The sequence below is a fragment of the Mobula birostris genome, chromosome 16, assembly GCF_030028105.1.
Source record: "Mobula birostris isolate sMobBir1 chromosome 16, sMobBir1.hap1, whole genome shotgun sequence".
NCBI classification, from domain to species: domain Eukaryota; kingdom Metazoa; phylum Chordata; class Chondrichthyes; order Myliobatiformes; family Myliobatidae; genus Mobula; species Mobula birostris.
Window position 1 is genome coordinate 47,602,211 of NC_092385.1, and position 21,659 is coordinate 47,623,869.

At 40.2% G+C, this 21,659-nt stretch overlaps 2 protein-coding genes across 5 annotated transcripts in view; one reads left to right on the forward strand and one right to left on the reverse strand.

Annotated features, from left to right (window-relative positions):
- Positions 1–3,848, forward strand: part of LOC140211123 (acylamino-acid-releasing enzyme-like) — an 83,690-nt gene extending 79,842 nt beyond the window's left edge. For 2 of the 4 annotated variants that reach the window (XM_072280616.1, XM_072280618.1), the window contains one exon: positions 1,699–3,848. In XM_072280616.1, coding sequence (XP_072136717.1) covers positions 1,699–1,822 — 124 coding nt within the window. In that variant the 3' untranslated portion in view covers positions 1,823–3,848. The remainder of the gene's footprint in view (positions 1–1,698) is intronic. The other 2 variants (XM_072280617.1, XM_072280619.1) reach the window with 1 other exon arrangement.
- The window catches only part of LOC140210805 (F-actin-capping protein subunit alpha-2-like), a 39,643-nt gene continuing 21,234 nt past the window's right edge, over positions 3,251–21,659 (reverse strand). Inside the window, exons 6-10 of the mRNA XM_072280075.1 lie at positions 20,504–20,583; positions 18,595–18,673; positions 17,368–17,439; positions 12,421–12,483; positions 3,251–3,397 (exon numbers count right to left, since the gene is read on the reverse strand). Of these exons, the coding sequence (XP_072136176.1) occupies positions 3,251–3,397; positions 12,421–12,483; positions 17,368–17,439; positions 18,595–18,673; positions 20,504–20,583 (441 nt within the window). The remainder of the gene's footprint in view (positions 3,398–12,420; positions 12,484–17,367; positions 17,440–18,594; positions 18,674–20,503; positions 20,584–21,659) is intronic.

A 21,659-nucleotide genomic window follows, 5' to 3' on the forward strand; every position in this document is an offset into this window, starting at 1 on the left:
CTATTGATAACTAGTGGTGTTCTGTGGGGTTGGTATTAGGACTGCTTCTTTTCACATTATATGATGGAATTAATGGCTTTGCAGAAGATACATAGATAGAAAGAGGGGCATGTAGTGTTGAGGAAGCAGTGAGTCTGCAGAAAGACTTGAACAGATTGGCGAATGGGCAAAGAGTGGTAATTGAAATATAGAGTAGGAAAGTGTATGGTCATATACTTTGATAGAAGGAATAAAGCCACAGACTATTTTCTAAATGAAGAGAAAATCCACAAATCAGAGGTGCAAAGGGGCTTGGGAGTCATTGTGCAGGATTCTCTAAAGGTTGATTTGCAGGTTGAGTGAGTAGTAAGAAGGCAAATAAGTTTAATATTTGACAGGTTTCAATGAGATCACCCCGCATTCTTCTAAACTCCAACAAGTAGAGCCCAAGAGGCATCAACCATTAGCATTGATTTTGAGAGGTCTAGAGTATGTGCAAGGATGTGATGCTGACAGTTTATATTAGAGTATTGTGATAAGTTTTGGCCCCTTGTCTCAGGAAATTTGTGCTGGCATTGGAGAGGGTCCAGAAGATGTTCAGAGGAATGATTCTTGGAATGAAAGGATGTATGAGGAATGGTTGATGCCTCGAGCTCTACTCGCTGGAGTTTAGAAGAATGAGGGGTGATCTCATTGAAACCTATCAAATATTGAAAGACCTCCAGAGAGTGGATGTTTCCTATAGTGTGTGAGTCTAAGGCCAGAGGGCACAGTCTCAGAATAGAGGGTCATCTGTTTAGAACAGAGATGAGGAGGTATTTCTTTAGTCAGAGTGTGCTGAGTCTGTGAAATGCATTGCCATTGCTGACTGTGGAAGTCGAGACATTGCATATATATTTAAAGTGGAGGTTGATAGTTCTTCATTAGTCAGGGCATCAAAGGAGAAGGCAGAAGAATGGGGTTAAGAGGGACAATAAATTAACCATGATGGAATGGTGTAGCAGACTTGATGGGCTGAGTAATAAATATACATGTATCTATTTAGGGTGTCTAAGACTTTTGCACAGTACTGTATTAATTTTATGTATTGCACTGTACTGCTGCTGCTGCAAAAACAAATTTCATGACATATATGAGTGATGATAAACCTGATTCTGACATTTGTCTGTATTGTAGACTGAGAGTGGGAAAGGGGCAGGGAGGGGGGAATCGTGGCTAGGAAAAGAGAAAGGGAGATGGGAGGGAGCAAAAAGCACCAGAGAGACATTCTGTAATGATCAATAAACAAGTTGTTTGGAATCAAATGATTTTGCCTGGTGTCTCAAGGCTGGGTGTGTCTGCACCCGCACCACACCCCCACCCTTGCCACTCCTTCTCGGCCAAATGTCCCATGCCCCTCCTGTGGCGGTCCACCCTAGGCATTCCCAACATCCTTTGCTCCCGCCAGATTTACAAACTCAAACGGTAACTAGTGGTGACAACTTGTATTGTATTGACAAATACAGTACCATACAAAAGTTTTCCGCACAAAGTCAGATGTCGCTTGATGATACTGCTATGATTGGATCAGTATACTGCATCATTTCATGTTTATGATGATAGTTGTCATTTTGAACATTTTTCATTGCCGTATGGCAGAAAACATGGAATAGCTACTCAATAAGAAAAGTAATTCATCCTCATAAGCAGTCAAGTATGTGATTTTCTTCTCTCTCTTAGGTTACTGTGGTACCCTGATGACAACCATGCACTCTCCAACATTGACACAGAAGCTGATGTGTTCATGAATGTTGCTATGTGGTTTAACTTTGCACTGAACAGACTGCAGCTTGAGACAACCTAATGTACTGAAGTCGATCTAACCAAGGTCCTATCTAACTTTAGTTCAAATTAGTTAATTTTATTTGATGATCTTAGAGTATTTTCAGTGCCTTTCCTCTTAGTACGACTGAAGAGTTGCGGGTTGCCCTTACTCATTCAGCTATCATTGCCTCAGTAGTATCTTTCCTGTAAATTTATTGTTTTAATATCTGAAACAGGTGTTTAAGTGAATTATGTAATATGAACATTTTGTGTGAACAAGGGAGAATGCCTTATTACTAGAGACTATCTGTCTTGGTTAAGATAATAAATAGAAATATCACTGCTTATTTAAATCCACGGAGTGTATCACTTTGGGATATTTTTGAAGATTCTCAAGAAGTGACAAAATTTATCCTTCATCCCTGACCACTTGAACAGCCATTAGCTATTTGTGGTACCTGAATACAGAACAAATGGTATATTCAAATTTCATTTATTGAAGATGAGATATTTTGAAATGTCTTCACAATATAAAAGATGATGTAGTAATGTATGTTCTTACTTTCCTTGTGGCTTCAAAAATTCTCAATATTCAGGTATATAGATCTTGCTGGATTTAGTTAGTCTGTACCACTGTTTAACTTTATGTTCCACCTGGGAGAAATAAAGAGTGACACAGTGGCATAGCAGCTTCAATGTCCTGATCACAACCCTAACCTCCAGTGCTGCCTATCTGGAGTTGGCATGCTTTCCTTGCATCTTGCTTCTTCCAGGTGCTGAGAAGCATTTCTTCAATATCTTTGAAGAAAAGTTTCATATGGATATTGGCAGCTCACTTTCATTTAAGAATGTTTTTTTTTAATATCATTTAGATGTGAAATTTAATAGGTTAACTGGCAATTATAAATTGTCCTTACTGTACAGTTGAGTTGGAGAATCTGGGGGAAATGAATGAGAATGTGGGGAAAATAAAATGTGATTAGTATAAACGGGTGCTTGATGATTGTCCTAGACTTGATGGGTCATGAGTGCCTATTTCAGTGTTGTATAGCTCTATAATTAAATGGATTTCAAAGAACATAAATGTTCATAGCATTGTGCTGTCCAAGAAGCCACATAATTATAATTATAGAATACATTTTTTTGCTGACTAAACTTCAAAAACATCTCTTAAGTAATACAGGAACATGTTCTGATACTGAAGATTTAGTCCATAATTGGGATTGAAACAAAGAAAACTTTAACCTGTTTTATAAGTGACTTCTATATCCAAAATTTCAACTGCTAAAAAAGGTGATCCTCTTCTCTACTAGAATGTAAAGCAGTTCATGTTTTTCTAATACTGAATATTCTTATGCATAGTGGACGTAAATCTGTGAATTATGGTAAGACCAGACTCTATTTTAATGCACGTACTTTAATTTTTAAATGTAATGAGTTGAATTGAACAGAATTCAGATTTAGATTCTTATGAACACTGTGCCAGATCCATCTCCCTGACAATCTTAGCACTGATGATTTTGTTCCAGTCAACTGTTGTGTGCATAAACGGTAACTGGCGTCGGAGGCCTTTGAGCATACAGTCCAGTTTTTGGTAATTATCCATCAGTGCAAGCTGGAGGGAGAGAGAGAAGAAATAAACTCTTCTTTGACTGCTCATAATAGAGATTATTGAACTTTCTATCATACAAGCACATAAGCTATCAGACAAAATGATTTTCTCAACCCTTACGTGATTCAATAATAAAATTAAAGTTTCATGTGGATATTAGAAGCCTCAATTTTATTTAAAATGGTAATGTTACTCTTCCTGTCACATTTTAGGAATATCACATATGAAGATACTGCCATTTTTGGCTTTCTTAATAGAGTTTGGGATTTAAGGTGTTGGCTTCATAAGAACGACATGTATTCTCATTTGTGGAGGAGATGATTGATCCATCACCATAGAAGCAGAGGCAAATGCAAATTTCCACTTATTTTTCCATAACTTATGCCCCTTGGAAAAAGAAGAATGGTTTTATTGTGATTTTTTTATAACTTTAAAAAAGTTAAAGTTAACTGAATAAAGTTATCTTATGCAAACACAAGGAATTCTGCAGATGCTGGAAATTCAAGCAACACACATCAAAGTTGCTGGTGAACGCAGCAGGCCAGGCAGCATCTCTAGGAAGAGGTACAGTCGACGTTCTGGGCGGAGACCCTTCGTCAGGACTAACTGAAAGAAGAGCTAGTAAGAGATTTGAAAGTGGGAGGGGGAGGGGAGATCCAAAATGATAGGAGAAGACAGGATGGAGAGGGATGGAGCCAAGAGCTGGACAGGTGATTGGCAAAAGGGATATGAGAGGATCATGGGACAGGAGGCCCAGGGATAAAGAAAAGGGGGAGGGGGGGAAAACCCAGAGGATGGGAAAGGGGTATAGTGAGAGGGACAGAGGGAGAAAAAGGAGCAAGAGAGAAAGAATGTGTGTATATAAATAAATAATGGATGGGATACGAGGGGGAGGTGGGGCATTAGCAGAAGTTTGAGAAGTCAATGTTCATGCCATCAGGTTGGAGGCCACCCAGACGGAATATAAGATGTTGTTCCTCCAACCTGAGTGTGGCTTCATCTTTACAGTAGAGGAGGCTGTGGATAGACATATCAGAATGGGAATGGGACATGGAATTAAAATGTGTGGCCACTGGGAGATCCTGCTTTCTCTGGCAAACAGAGCGTAGGTGTTCAACGAGATGATTTCTTGGTCTGCGTCGGGTCTCGCCAATATATAAAAGGCCACATCGGGAGCACCGGACAAAGTATATCACCCCAGCCGACTCACAGGTGAAGTGTCGCCTCACCTGGAAGGACTGTCTGGGGCCCTGAATGGTGGTAAGGGAGGAAAAGTTATCTTAAACTGTTTATTATTTGGGGCATTAGAGTTAAGAAAAAAACATCAGAAAATCAAGATTCAAGATTGTTTAATGTAATTTCCAGTAAAGGAGTGTAAAGGAGAATGAAATAGTTTCTCTCCAGAATGCAGCAGAGAAAATACAATATGATAAAGAGCACAATAATTAAAAAACATAATGAATATAAATACCTAAGATATCTTGTGCACATTGATTGTATCTCTATAAAGTGATGCTAGGCACAGGAGTGTTGGTGCATAAGGTGACTGACAGGAAGTGATAAAGTAGTGGTGGTGAGGTGGGTTAGTGGGTGGAGGTGTTGATCAGCATTATTACTTGGAAAAGTAACTGTATTGTGTGATGATCGTAGAGACAGTGGGACAAATGCTGTATATGCGTCAAAGAGTATGATAGCAGAAACAGGCCCATCATCTCATCTACTCCATGCCAAACTATTATTTTGCTTAACAGGATTTGGTGCTTTCCTGGCATATATGGCAAATAAACTCATCTTGGGCTTCCAGATGGGTACAGCTATCGATTATAATCTGCCATCTTCTTCAGGCATCATCCCTAAAGAAAATGGCAGAGTTCACCAAAACATTGGTTATAATCGATTCCTGTACCCATCTGGAAGCCTGAGAAGAACTTATTTGTTGTTATTCTGCTTTGTCCCATCTCCCTGCCCCCAGGACCATAGCCCTCCATACTCCTCCCATCCATGTACTTATCCAAACTTCACTTAAGTGTTGAAATCAAACTTGCACCACCACTTCTGCTGGCAACTCATTCCACACTCTCACCATCCTCCGGCTGAAGATGCTCTAATTAAACATTTCACCTTTCAATTTTAACCCATGACCTCTTTTTGTAGTATCACCCGACCTCAGTGGAAAACACCTGCTTACCCTGCCTATCCCACTCATAATTTTATATACCTCTCTCAAATTTCCTCTCATTCCCCTGCACTCCAAAGAATAAAGTCCTATCCTATTCAACCTATAATTCATGTTGTCAAATACCGGAAACATCATTGTAAATTTTCTCTGCGCTCTTACAATCTTAATGAAAACTTTCCTGTAGGGAGGTAACCAGAACTGTGCACAAGACTCCAAATTAGGTCTCACCAATGTCTTAGACTGTGCCTAAAAAAATATTCAGCCCTCACAACCCATTTTACTGTCTCATTTTATAAGCTTAAATATAGTAGGATTTTTGAGCTAATCTACAAAACATTGTGCATCATATCAAATCAAAAGAAAAATTTGAAAACTTGTCAACAATATACTAAAAATTAAAAACCAAAATTGTAAGGCTGAAAAAATGTTAGCCCGTCATGTGCAATACTGTATATTATCTTACCAACTCATCAAATTTGTTGATGTAGAAAATAGGAGGATTTCAATGAATTCTTCTGTAAAATCCAACAATATTGCAGATTTTCAACAGACCAAACCAAAGTAAAGATAACGGAGCATTCAAGACAAGTCAGGGAAATGATAACAGAGAAGTGCAAATCTGGGTAAGGGTATAAGACCATCTCAAAGGCACTGAACGTACCTCAGAGCTCAGTGCTGTCCATTGTAGAAAAAGTGAAAGAAATATGAAACCAAGCCAGGCTGCCTAAGTCATGCCACCCCTCTAAACTTAGTCACTGAAGAAGAATGGCACTTGTAAGAGAGGCCACTGTGACACCGACAGTCACTCTGAGTAAATTGCAGAAGTTAGTGATTGCAACTGGAGATGAAGTTCATGGTCTCACAATCTCTAAGGCCTTACACAAAAAGGGTATTTGTGGTAGAGTGGCAAGGAAGAAGCTCTGGCTAAAACAAAGCATATCCTTGTCCATAAAAGCTTTTGCAAAGCTTCATTTTGAAGATACTGTAAAGATGTGGAAGAAGTTCCTGTGGTCAGATGAGGCAAAAGTGGAACTATTTGGCCTCAATGCTAAGCAGTATCTGTGGTGTAAATCCAATACTGTGCATCAGCCAGATAAGACCAACCCTACTGTAAAGTATGGTGGAGGGAGCACCATGCTATAGGGATGTATTTCAGCAGCAGGGACTGGAAACCTTGTCAGGATTGATGGGAAGATGAATACTGCTAAATACAGAGATCTTGGATAAAAGCCTACTATCCTCAGCCAAAACGCTTAAACTGGGGACGAAGTTCATCTTTCAGAAGGACAATCACCCAAAGTGCACTGCCTGAGCAACCATGGAGTGGCTTCAAATGCAGAAAATTGATGTCCTTGAGTGGCCCAGTCAGAGTCCTGATCTTAACTCAATCGAACATCTCTAGCAAGACCTCAAGATTGCTGTTCACCACCAGGACCCAACCAGCCTGGCACAGCTTAAGCAATTTTTCATGGAGGAATAGGCAAATCTTGCTACCTCACATAGTGCAAAGCTAACAGAGACTTATTTAAAAGACTACTGGCCGTAACAGCTATGAGAGGAGGTTCGATTAAGTACTGAATAAATACTTTTGAACTGTTGACATTTTCAATTTTTGAATTTTTAACTTCTCATGCTTTACAATCTTCCTTGTTTTTTGGGGGGCTCTACTGTGGGAAAAAAAGGCTCATGTGATTCACAAATAAAAATTCTCAGTTAAATTGATCAAAATCCCTGGTTGTAATTCTCATTTATGTGAACAAAGGGTTGGTGGCTGAATACTTTTACAAGGCACTGTACATCTTAAACATAACTTCCCATTTCCTGTACTCAAAACTTTGATTTATGAAGGCCAATGTGCTAAATGTTCTCTTTATGACCCTATTTGCCTGTGACACCACTTTCAAGGAATGATGTCTCTGTATTCCTAGATGCCCCTGTTCTACTGCACTTCTCAGTACCCTACTGTTCATTGTGCGAGTACTACCCAAGGTTGACCTACCAAAATACGACATCTCACATCTGTCCACATTAAATTCAATCTGCCATTTTTTAGCCTATTTTTCCAGTTGGTCCAGATCCCGCTGTAAGCTTTGATATCCTTCCTTACTGTCCACTTTGCCCACAGTCATGGTGTAATTCACAAAAATGTTGATCCAGTTTATCATATTTTCATCCAAATCGCCGATATACATGACAAACAACAACAGCAACGATTTCTGCGGCACACCACTAGGAACAGACCTCCAGTCAGAGAGGCAACCACTACTACCACTCTCTGACTTCTCCCACTGTGAAATCCAATTTACTACCTCATCCTGAACGCCAAGTGACTGAACCTTCCTGACCAACCTCCCATGCAGGACCTTGTCAAAAGCCTTGTTAAAGTCCATGTAGACTATATCCGCCACCTTTCCTTCATCAACTTTCCTGGTAACGTCCTTAAAAAAAACTTTATGATTGGTTCAACATGATCTACCACACACAAATCAATGTTGACTATCCCTAATCAGTCCCTGTCTATCCAAATATTTATATGTCTGGTTCTTTAGAATATCTTCCACTAACTTGCCTACTATTGACATGAGGCCCACTGGTGTGTAGTTTCCCAGATTATTCTTGGAGCCTTTCTTAAACAATGGAACATCATTAGATATCCTCCAAACCTCTGGCACCTCACCTGTGGCTAAGAATTTTTTAAATACCTTTGCTAGAGCCCCTGCAATTTCTCCACTAGCCACTCATGAGGTCCAAGAGTACACCTTGTCAGGCATGGGGATTTTTCCACTCTAATTTGCCTCAAAACAGGAAGCATCTCCACTTCTGTTATCCATATACAGTCCTTGATCTCACTGCTGTTTTGCCTCACTTCTATGGACTTAGTGTCCATCTCCTGAGTAAATACAGATGCATAAAATCCATTTATAGATCTTTCCTGTCTCTTTCAGCTCTAGGCAGAGATGACCATGATGATCTTCAAGAGGACCAGTTTTGTTCCTGATACTGTTTTGCTCTAATATACAATGGGTTCCAGTTAATTGGGACACATTGGAACCAGTACATTTTAGTTCAATTAAATGGCTGCCCCAGCTAGCTGAAATTTCATGGAAATAGCTGAAAAGGTATTTGAAAAATAACGAAGTACCATTTAGCTGAGTAACGAATTATGTACTTAAAGGAATTACAGAATTAGATCTCTACCAATGCTGTTACAGTACTATAAAACTGTATTAGTTCCAAATAATTATCAACAGGGGAATTCTTCCAGTGTGCCCTGCTGTGTTCCTTTGATTGACTGTAAATTAAGAAAATTAGCGCTGACACTCAGCACAGGTAATAGACTGCCTTCATATAATGCTTTCAATGGTTGCATCCTTCAAATTGTCACTTTCTAGATGATTGTTGAAACCTTCAAATTCTTCATAGTACCTAACTTGCTGAAGTAGTAAAATTGTTTCATTTTCACTCCTAGCCATTTCTGGCATCTCCAAGCCTGTATGCTTGAAACTGCAGTGACCAAGCAGTTCTGAATTGTCTTTCTGCTTATTTCTTGCCAACTATTTGTACTTTGAACTATCAATGACAAAAATCACTGTTTTTTGAACACAAATACCCACAACTGACCCAATTAAAAAGCTGTTTGCTCTCAGCATGGTGTCATGTCTAACAGCCACACAACAGACTCTAGTTAGAAAATATTCAGCTGTTTCTAACTGTCCCAGTTCAGCAGCAGAGTGTCTCAAGTAAACGAAGAGCATCTCATATAGTTTCTTGATTAGTTGTTGTTCTTTTAAAGTCATCCCAAGTAATCGCAAGTAATTGCACCGAATACCTGGAATCCACTGTATCTGTAAAATCCCTTGGGGTTCTCGTTCACTCGCTGTGCTAGAGCAACCTCATACCTTCTTTTAGCTTTCCTGCTTTTCCTCTTAAGTGTTCTCTTGCCTTTCTTATACCCCTCTAGCTCATCATTTGTTTCTTGCTGCCTATACCTGCTATGCACCTCCTTCTTCTTCACCAACCTTCAATATCTCTCGAGAACAAGGGTAGAGTAAGCCTGTTAGCCTTGCATTTTATTCTGATAGGAGCATACAGCTCCGTACTCTCAATATTTCACTTTCAAAGTTTCCCACTTACCAAGCATGCCTTTGCCAGTAAACAGCCTGTCCCAATCCACACATGCCAGATCCTTTCTGATACCAACAGAATTGGCCTTCCTCCAATTTAGAATCTCAAGCCAAGGACCTGCCTAACCTTCTCCATAATATCTTGGAAATCTGAAACTTATGAATAACCCATGCCCTCAATATCTTTCTTCTCTTTGAAGGTGCTTTATTTTTCTCTAAGTTGATTTTAAGCAATCAGTTAATTTAGTACCCAGAACTGACTTCAGTTTATTATCAGATCAGTTTCTAAGTGTAGGTAACACAGGAAAAGTGAGCTTGTATTGCCCATTCGCAATTGCTTTGAGATGATGGTGGCCCTCCCCTTTGTTTTGCTGCATCTGGAGAGAAAGTGTGGGTTACCACTGGTAACAGAATAGTTAGATGAATGGTTAAAAAAGACACATGGGATAAAGAGGACACTTATGCTGGAAGTGCATGGATGAACACACCGAGAGGACTCATCAAGTTCCGAAGGTTTTACAAAGTTATTAGCAAGGCTGATGAAATCAATGATTGGATGTGTTGATATTTTTTTTGAGGGGAAATTTAATTGAGGTGCAGTTATTTATGAGAGGCCGAGATAGGATGAATTAGACTTGAAGTTTTCTATAACATAGAGCCAAGTAACTAATGGACGTCAATTTAAGGTACTGTAGTATTTTGTGTTGGGGCGGAGGTAAGAATTTTCATCTATTAAGTGATAGGCTAGGGAACATATTGTTTGATGGGATGATAAAGGCAGAAGCTCATACCATTTTAAAAAAAACATCTAATTAAGCATTTACTGTCATAATCTAAAAGCTTATGGGGCAAGAGCTGGGAAGTGGAATTCATCTGAGAAGTTTTTTTTTAAATTGTTGTAATGAGCTTGATGGTTTTCCATTAGTTCTACATGTGGGCGAAGCTACTTTTACAGGGCGTTCAATATGGAATCCTAATATTTTGACAACATGATGAATGAATAGTAGTTTGTAATTAAGTGTGGATGGTGTGTGCCTTGATTTGGAAGGCGGGGTGACTTTGGTTAGGATGTCTCCCTTGTAAACGCATGAAAACATTCAACATCACAGAAGCACCAATACTGTTTGGAGGAATGATTAGGCCCATGGAACTGCAATCTAGAAGGAATCACCATCTTTGATGCAACGGTGAATATCCATTTATTCTGCGGCTGCTGATTTGCTTTGCTAGAAGACAAGACGAGCTAGTTGTGCAGTGATTGCATTTTAAATCTTGCATCTTTTTTCAATGCATTGATATAAATTTTCTACATGTTCTAGGTGTACAACATGCGGAATACCACATGATTGAATTGCTTATAATAAATTGACCAACACCTTATGACTTAATGCAGACATCCCACCCTGCAAAAACTCACTTCAGGGAGGTAGCACCATCAATTTGCAGGAGACCTCCGGGAGAGGTGGGATGTCTGCAATAGAGTAGCTCCTTAGCAGCTAGCCAGGTAGTTTAAGTAACGTTAGCTATGCTAATGAACGAATGACATCTTTTAAACTCACCTCAACATGTCTTTTACAGTCTTAACCCACCATGGGCAATAGAAAAGTCACTATAGCAAACAGTCATTATTTTTGACCCCTATTAGGCACGGGTACACTTTAGTGTAGTCTGGGGTGACGTACGTTTTATATATTTTTTGGAACACTCTGCCACTCTGACTTTTTTTGGAACTCTCTCGCTCTTGCTCTTTCTCTCGCTCTCTCTCTATCGCGCACGCACGTGCTCTCGCTCGTGGTCGCTCTCACTCGCGCTCGCTTTCTCGCTCTTGCTCTCGCTTGCTCTCTCGCTCTCTCACGCTTGCTTTCTTGCTCTCACTCTCTCTCTCGCGTGCGCTCTCGCTCTCTCTCATGGTCGCTCTCATGCTTGCTTTCTTACTCTTGTGCTCACTCTCTCTCTCGCGCGCGTTCTCTCACGCTCGCTCTTAAAAAAATTAGTTTCTGGGACATTGTATATAATTCGCGGGTATCGGGGAGCCACTATTAATTTGTGGGAGACTCCCGGAACTTCCGGGAGAGGTGGGATGTCTGTTAATACACAGTGTAATTCAAACCATGGATAAGCTGGTTGAAGGCACCTATCTATTAACATCACCACGGTGGGTCCATCTCCATAACTGGCAGTAAGCTCATGTTATAATTGTTAAATATCTGATGTTATTTAAAATACTGCGAAACAACAGGCATGGGTTTAAGAGCAAGGTCAGTGAAAAGGTACACAATTGGAATGCAGAGTCTATTTTGTTAACCCATTGTGCTCTATAAACATCCACTCATTCCCTTTGAGATTGTAACTAACCATACATGAAAAGAAAGGGCCATTAAGAGTATAAATTTTGATAGCATATTGATAAGGCTGCTTGTGAACCCAATAAAATAGGAGAGCAAGGCAGCAGTAATTGAAAATAATTCTATCACCCTGTTCCTCATTATTTTGGGATTTGATCCACCTGGCCCAGGTCAGTGATGTAAAGGAAGTGTTTTTGTTTGATGAATCTAAGTCAACATAACATAAGAAAATACAGGACAAAAAAAAAAGGATCATTTTTGGTAAAAGACACGTGGAGAAAAAGATATGAAAATCTTTAGGGTGCAGACATGGTTCATTTCTACCACAGTCACTGAATACAAAGACCCACCCATATACAAACTCTAGCACAGAACTACCTGGAATTCTGCATCAGCATTTTCAATAACTTTCACAAACTCTGTAGCTCCTTCATATTCATTCTGGTGGAAAAAAGAGGGATTAGAGATAGAAATTTAATTAGCCAGTCAACATTCAAAGACAATACGTTATGTGAGAGGATGTGGCCACTCTTCTCGATATATTGTCTTTTGTGTTCTCAAGGCAGAGATTGATGGAGATTAGAGTAATAGAACACTACAGCTTAGAAACAGACCCATTGGCCCATCTAGTCTGTGCCAAACCCTTAATCTGCCTAGTCCCATCGATCTGCACCCAGAACATAGCCCTCCATACCCCTCCCATCCATGTACCTATCCAAATTTCTCTTAATCTGAAATCAAACCCACATCTACTACCAGCTCATTCCACACTCTCATGACCCTCTGAGTGAAGAAGTTCCCCTTGAACATTTACCTTTTACCTTTAACCCATGCCCTCTAGTTCTAGTCTCACTTAATCTCAGTGGAAAAAGCCTGCTTGCATTTACTCTATCTATATCCCTCATAGGGTTATGCAGGAAATTAATGCAAAGGTAAATGATCACCGTAATCATACTACGTGGTGGAGCAGATGCTATTTCCCTCTCATTTATTTGCTTTCTATTCAGTTGAGAAGTATTACTGGGATCTTGGAGTAATAGTTACATTAATGATTATGAGCCACTTCCATCTCTCTAGTTTGGTTTCCACTCTCCTTCCATGCCTCAGTGTCATCACATTCTATCTCCAGTGATTTACAGGTATAGAGCAAGTGGACAAGTTAGGACTACATGTCAGCTAAACCTTTCACGTAAAAGTTTATGAGGTAGTATGGTACAATACCAAAGTAAATGAAACAGTGATCATATCAATACTTATAAATTGATTACAGAAATAAAAAGGGATAACGATAAATACACTGCTCAAGGTAATCTTCCGTGTGGACCATAGAAATAGGCCCTTCAGCCCATAATGTTGTGCCAAACCAATTAAATTAGTAATCAATGGCCAACAAAACAGATCTCTTCTGGCCACACAATGTCCATACGCTTCCATTTTCCTCACATTCATATATCTATCTAAAAGTCTCTCAAAATTCTCTACGGTATCTGCCTCTATCACCACTCTCTTTGTAGAATAAATTTTCTCCACACATCTCCTTTGAAATTATCCCCCCTCACCCCAAATATATACCCTCTGGTATTAGACATTTCAACTCCTGGAGCAAGATCATGTCTGTCCACTGTATCTATGTCTCTCAATCTTATAAATATTTTTTAGTACTTCTTTCTGCCTCTGCTGCTCCAGAGAAAACAACCCAAGTTTGTCCAATCTCTCATTATAGCACATTCCCTCTAATCCAGGCAGCATCCTGGTAAACCTCTTCATCACCTCCAAAGCCTCAATTTTCTTCCTGGGGCAACCAGAACTGTATGTAATACTCCAGATGTGGCCTCTAAAATCCATATGGACAACATCCACAGCTCTACCTTTTTCAATCATCCTCATCATCTTGTCACCTCATCAAAAAACTCAGTCAAGTTGGTAAGACATAACTCTACACCCCCCCCCCCCCACAAAAGCATGCTGGTTCTCCTTAATTTGGCCAGTGTTTTCCAAATACTCATAAATCCTATCTCTAAGAATTTCTCCAGTAACTTCTCTACCACTGACATGACACTCACCAGTCTACAGTATAGTTTCAATATTATCCCTGGTTCCCTTCTTGACTAATGCAAGAAAATTAACTATTTGACAGTCCTCTAGGACTTCGGCTGTGCTTAGATAGGATGCAAAGAATTGGTCAAAGCCCCAGCAGTCTCATCTCTTGCCTTTCCTAATAACCCGGTGTACATCCCATCAAGCCTTGGGGACCTACCTACAATATTGTTCTTTAAGAGGCCCAGCAATGCCTCCTCTTTTGCGAGTCCAGCATATCTGCGTTTGGTACTGATCTCCCTGTCATCCACGTCCTTCTCTTTGGAAAATACTGATGTAAAGTACTCATTAAGGACCTGACCCACATCCTTCCCTCATGAGCAAATGCTTCCCCCTTCATGGTTGAGTGGACCTACCCTCTCTCTGGTTATCCTCTTGCTTTTGATGTGTGCATAGAATGCCTTGGGATTTTTTCTAATCCTATTTACCAATGACTTTTCATGGGCCCTCCTGGCTTTCCTAATTCCTTCTTGAGTTCTTTTCTGGCTTATTTATAATCCTCAAGGGCTCTGCTTGATTCTAACTTCCTCAGATTTACATATGTTCTCTTTTTCTTCTTGACTAAATTTATCATACCTCTTAAGTCGGGAGGAGGAGAAGATGGCGGTGCGATGCAGCACGTGCGGCCTCTCAGGTGATGAATATCTGTAATCTGTCAAGTAGGAGGACGTGTACAATTCTGATTTGATGGAGGCAGACGTGAGAGCACGGAGGAACATCTAGTGAAACTTCTGAAATGCCTGCTTCGCTGCCGCTGTTACAGTGTGATCCAGAATCTCCGGAGGGGAAGGCCCCGAATCCTCGGCTTTGCCTGTTGCTCGGCGGCCGGGGCCAGGGTTGAAGTGCTCGGCAGAGATGGTGCTCAGTGCTCGGTGTCGGAGGCCTGGTCAGAGGCTCGAAGTTTTCAGACAGACTCAGAGTCGGACTGTGGTTGGGTGTTTCCAGGGTGCTGCATCGGCAAGTTTGCAGCACTGGAAGCTCATGACAGAATTTTCTTCCTTCTACCATCTGCTTGAGATGTTGGGGCTATCGGGACTTTGAGACTTTTTTTTACCGTGCCCATGGTCTGCTCTTATCAAATTACGGTATTACTTTGCACTGTTGTAACTATATGTTATAATTATGTGGTTTTTGTCAGTTTTAGTCTTGGTCTGTCTTGTGTTTCTGTGATATCATACCGGAGGAACATTGTATCATTTTTTAATGCATGCATTTCTGGATGACAATACATGAGGACTGAGTGTCCTCATAATCTAATCTAATCTAACATCGAAGGATCTTGCCACCTTGTACTTCCTTTTGACTCGAAAATACTTGTCCTGCACTCAGTTCAGCTGGTCTTCAAACACTCTCGACATGTCTGATGTGGACATGCCTCAAAACAGCTGTTCCCAAATAATTCTCCCTTGTTCCTGCATAAAGTTCTTGTAATTTGCCCCGCTCCAATTTAATACTCTGCCGCAAGGTCCATATTTATCCTTATCCTGACCCCCACTGAAAGGTCAGTCACCTAGATCATTACCCAACAGGAGGTCCAGTACAGCCCTCCTATTGTTGCACTATCTACATATTGCTTGAAGAACCCCTCCTGGATGCACCTAACATATTCTGCCACATCTAAACCTCTTGCACAAAGAAGGTCCCACTTTATATTAGGGAAGTTGAAGTCCCCCATGATAATAACCCTATTGTTTTTACACCTTTCCTTAATCTTCCTACATACCTGTTCCTCAATGTCCCAGTCGCTACGGGGGGTTCATCAGAGTGATTGCACCCTTCTTTTTGAGTTTTACCCATATAGTCTTGGTGGATGAGCCCTCCATTATGTCTCCGTTGAGTGCAGCTGTTATATTGTCCCTGATTAGTACTGCAACTCCCCACCCTCCATTTACTTCCCTATCTTTTCTAAAACAGTGAAACCTTGGATCAGTAAGCAACCATTCCTGTCCCTCTCTCAACCAAGTCTCTGTAATGGCCACAAGTAGGTAGTTCCAAGTACAAAATCATGCTGTAAGTTCATTATCTTTGTCCATAATACAACTAACATTAAAATTCATACCCTTCAAACTACCTGTCCTATCGTATCTATTGTTTTGCTCACGCCCGTTCTTACTGGCCCTGACATCTAACTTCCTCTCCATCCCCCTTTTCTGATCTGGAGCTCTGTTTCCATCCCTCTGCCAAACTGGTTTACACCCTTCTGACTTGCACTAGCGAACTTCCTGGCCACGATACTGTTTCCTCTCCAGTTTAGATGCAACACATTCCTCTTGTGTGGGTCCAATGATCCAAGATCCTAAAACCTTGCCCCCTGCACCAGCTCCTCAGCCACTCATTCATTCTGTACCATCATCCTATTCCAGCCCTGACTAGCACATGGCACTAATCCAGAGATTACTGCCTTGGAGGTCCTACTCTTCCCTAGCTCCCTGTACTCACTGTGCTGGGACTCATCACCCTTTCTACCATGTCATTGGTGCCACAGTGCAACATGACCTCCGGCTGTTTACCCTCCCTCTTGAGAATATTCTGCAGCCACTCTGAGACATCCTGGATCCCAGCACCTGTTCATCAATACACCATCCTGATGTCTCTTTAGCAGCCACAGAATCTCATGTCCACCCCCCTAACTATCAAGCCACCTATCACTATCACTCTGCCTGCGTTTACCTTCCCTGCTGAGCCACAGAGCTAGACATAGTGTCACAGGCCACTGATAGGTCATTCCCCCATCAGCAGTATCAAAAAGGGGTATACTGTCGCTGAGGGGAATGGCCTCACCAACTGCCTACTCACCTTGCTTCTCCTGGTGGTCACCCTTCTACTATCTGAAATTTGCACTTTGGGTATGACCTCCTCAGTAAAAGTTTATGGACCAGTTATCAGTGTTTTCTGACCCATTCAACTTCCCATTATTCATTCTCTGTGCTCTCCTAAACATTTCTGTCACAATCCTCTATCCTCTTGTTTGAACAACACACTGAACTTTTGTACCTTTCACTCCCCATTGTTCTACTGACACTCATATCACTATTTTTGATTTTAGTATGACCATATTTCAAGGACTTTGCTATTAAATTTGTTTCAACAGAAAATATTATTCTATTTTTTAATTGGTTTAAGGTCCTACTGTGTGAATTGGGATTTGTATTTAATTGAGTTCATGCAGATCCCCTATTGTTTCACAGACCAGCAAACATGTGCCCACATTTGTGTAATTTTCCTTACATTCAGTGAAAGCTGCTGATGTACTTCAGTACTGGTGGTCAAATTAATGCTACCCTCCTCAAAGTAATGAGCCTGAGAGTGAAAAATAAAAGAAAAAGTTAATTTGACAACATACTGAATAAGATAAACTTAACTATTCCCTCTCCACCAGCTACTTTTTACAGTTATTTCACCAGAGGAGCTATTGAATAACCTGTTGTTGGATGAGACTGAGACAGTTAAATGATAACCTCAAGGCCAACAGGTGTGCATGAGGATGATTCTTCAATGGATTTGATCATTTTGTTAATGGAGGATTCAATCCATAAGAATAATGAGAAATGACATAGCCGAATGGGAAGCTATTGCTGAATTCTAGCACTGTCACGCTGAAATGCCCCATGCAAATCTGGTATCACCCAAATTATCACAAGAGCAAAAAAAGCACCTCAATTAAGAAGAGAGAAAATAAAATTTCCTCACTAAATGCTGAAATTTCAAAATTTGAGACAGATTTTGGAAATATGGTGATCGATTAAGAAATATTTCACAGGATACCTTACCTAAAAAATGGAGAACCTAAATGAAACAACTTGAATTTGGAAGCCAACCATTTGAAGTTTAGAAATACACTGGAGTTCATAGAAGCAACTAAAAGAATAAATGCATTAAGAGTTTTTTTCTAAGTCATGATTAAAATGCGATTAATTTTCTTGTCACAATTTTTCCATTACTTACTTGGAATTAACATATTCATAACATTCTGTTAAATAGAAAATGATTCCCAAATATATAAAATTCAGTTGAAGGATGAATTCTACAGTGATTGGTTCCAATCATGGATAAAATTACTTTGCTATGTTTGAGGTATTGAACAAGAATAAATTTAGAAACATTTTTGATATAAATTATAGAATTGAATAGATGGCAAATAAATTCTAATTTACATAAATGGCATCTAATATGTGTTCAGCTTTCTGTAGCTGTCAGTCAAATGTTTGAAAATAACATTTTCAATAAAGTTATCATTTGTATGTTGATGTTTGCAATAAAAGCTGATGAAGTGATATGCACATGCCTGTTAAAACTCCAATTTTAATGAATAATGTTACTGCAGGACAGCAGTTTTCCTTTGCAGCTGTGAACTGGTCCTGTTAAATGGTTATGAAGTGGTTCCAGTTGAATAATAGTTCAGAAAACTGAATGCACAATGTCTCCCAAATAATCCACTGCTGTGCTTTTACTTACCTGCACCTTAATTGTACCTCTAACTTCAGCTTGAGATTGGTGGTACACAAGTTTCCATTCAGATTTCCAGAATCCATTCCTGTGTTGGTAACAAAACTATTATTAGACTATAAGACATAGGAGCAGAATTATGCCATTTGACCCAATGGGTCTGCTCCAAAATTCCATCATGGTTGATTTATTATCCCTCTACCCTATTCTCCTGCATTGTCCCTGTATCCTTTGATACTCTTACAAATCAAGGACCTATCAACATCCACTTTAAATATACCCAGTGACTTGGCCTCCATATTCATCTGTGGCAAAAAAAAACAGCTGAATAAATTCCTTTTAATCTTCAATCTAAAGGGACGTCCTTCTACTCTGAGGCTGTACCTCTAGTCCAATACTCCACAGTGTAGGAAACATCCTCTCTACTTCCACTCTATCTATTTCTTGCAATATTCAATAGGTTTTAATGAGATTCCCCCTCATTCTTCTAAACTCCAATGTATAGGTCCAGAGCCTCAAATGTTCCCGGGATAATTCTGGTGAATCTCCTCTGGACCCCCTCCAATGCCAGCACATCCTTTCTTAGACAAGGTGTCCAAAACTGGTCACAATACTCTAAGTGCGGCCAATTTGCATTTTCAGTGAAGTACGCTATAGTAGACAATGCCTGCTTAATGAATTACATGCCAGATTTTAAATAGCAAGAGTTAAAGAAAATAGTTGGTGGAAAGGAGTTTGAACTCTACATATGATTCAATTTAAATTTAGTTCTTAATTACCCTTATTCAGAGAATATGGAATAATCCTTTAAAATTTTGTAATGTATCCTTCACACTCTAAAACGCTAATGCTTTCTGATCTGATTAGGAGCTATAATGTGTACCAATCTGGAATTAACTTCGAACCTCCTGATATGGAATGTTGATTTTCAATGCATATTTTGTTAACTTGTTTCCAATGGACTTTGCACCTAAAGTCAGAGGATACAGTAAGTAAGTGCCCATGCCACAGAGGATCAGTACACCATGTCTGTAGCAGTTCCAGCATCAGCACCCATGTCTTCAGCTGCACCCTGTGCTTTGAAATTCCCTCCTTAATCCTCATTGTCCTTGGATCTTCGTTTCCTTAATTAAGATATTTCCAAATATTCCTTAGCCAAAGATTTGGTCTGCATCTCCAATACTCTATATGGCAAAGTATTATTTTGTGTTTTTAATGCTCCTTGAGGGACTTTAGACCATTCTCCAACTTTAAAGTCAGCAAATAAATCTGTTGCAGTAATTCTCTGGTGCTCGTGAACTCCCATATCTTTGTTGGATCTCATCACTATACGGTTATCATAGAGTTGTAGAGAGATACAACACAGAAACAGGTCTTTCAGCCTCAACGACCATAAAGAGATCAGCTCTATACTGATCCCAGCCTAGCCCATTTTATTCCCTTAACTTCCCCATCAGATTCTATCATGCAGCTACACACTAGAGGCAATTAACAACGGCTAATTAACTTGCCAATCTAACCATTTTAATTTTGGAATGTGAGGGTAGACCACAGCACCCAGAAAAACACAAATTCACAAAGAAAATTTATAATTGCAGCATGTAAAGTACTAGAGGCCAGGACTGAATCCACATCACTGGAGCTGTATGACAGTAGCTTTACCAATTTACCAGTCTGAGTCCTGATATCCCATGAGGTGAAGCAGTCTTTAGACTCTCACAATTTTGGGTAACGTGTGAGTTGGATGCATTATCAGAATGAAAACAGCACCTGTGGGAACATACACTGGTGCCTCAAGAGGTGAAAGAAAGGTTAAATTGGGATTCATCAGGATTGATTGGAAAGTTTTTTTATGTTAAATGCATCCTATGGAATTGAAAGTTTTGGACCACACTGCTGCAACATAAATGTAACTTACCAGAACTCATTCCGTTGAAAATTATGAGATTCAATGCAGGCAGTGATGATCTTCTGGTCCCTATATGTCGTCCCATAAACCTATCAAAAAGAAGATTACTATGCTTAATTTCTTCTGGCAGGCACAAATGTGAGTTTTCTACAGTGAGCAATATAAGATTACAGCTATGCACTTAAAAATGGAATAGAAATGCACTTCTAGCTGCAGCTGCTTATTTAACCATATAAATCAAAAAGATTCCTTGCTGAAATGACTGCGTAAGCTGACCTAGGCAAAGTGCTGGCCCAACTAACCTGGGTACCTCTGATCCAAGGTGGTCTGAGGACCTTTAATTACCGTTTATGTCTTTAATAGTAGCTGACAATATATTAGGCTCAACAAGAGTGATCTCCTCTTGTCCTGGCAAAAGTACAGTTTGTTAGGAGGGATGAAAATTTGCAATCCAATCTCTGTATCCAAATCATCATTCTCTGCAACTTCTGCCATCTTCAAATGGATCCTACCAGCAAACACATCTTTCCCTGCCCTCCCCCCACTCTCTGCTTTCCATAATTCCCTTATCCATTCATCCCTGCCCACTAATCTTCCTACTGGCACGTTCCCCTGCAAGTGACAGAAGTACTACACCTAACCATTCACCTCCTCCCTTACCTCCATATAGAGCCCCAAATTGAGGCAACAATTCATCTGTGAATCTGCTGGGTTCGCCTATTGCATCCGGTGCTCCTGCTGCGGCCTCCTCTATATTGGTGAGACTTGACATAAATTAGGGAATTGCTTTGTTGATCATCTCCAATCCATCCGCCAAAAGCGGGATTTACTGGTGCGAACTGCTTTAATTTCTATTCCCATATTGGTCCATGGCCTCTTTTGTCATGATGAGTGGTGGAGCAACAACTCATATTCTGTCTAGGTAACCTCCAACCTGATTGTTGTGCATTGATTTCCCCTTCCAGCAAACAATAATCCTTCCCCCTGTCTCTTCTTCTGTTCCACTCTCTGGCCTCCTACCTCTTCTCCTCACCTGCCGATCATCTCCCGTAGTACCTCTCCTCCTCTCCTCTCCTATCAGATTCCTTCTCCAGCCTTTATCCTTCCCACCCACCCGATTTCACCTATCGCCTTCTAGCTGGTCCTCCTTCCCCTACCCTCACCT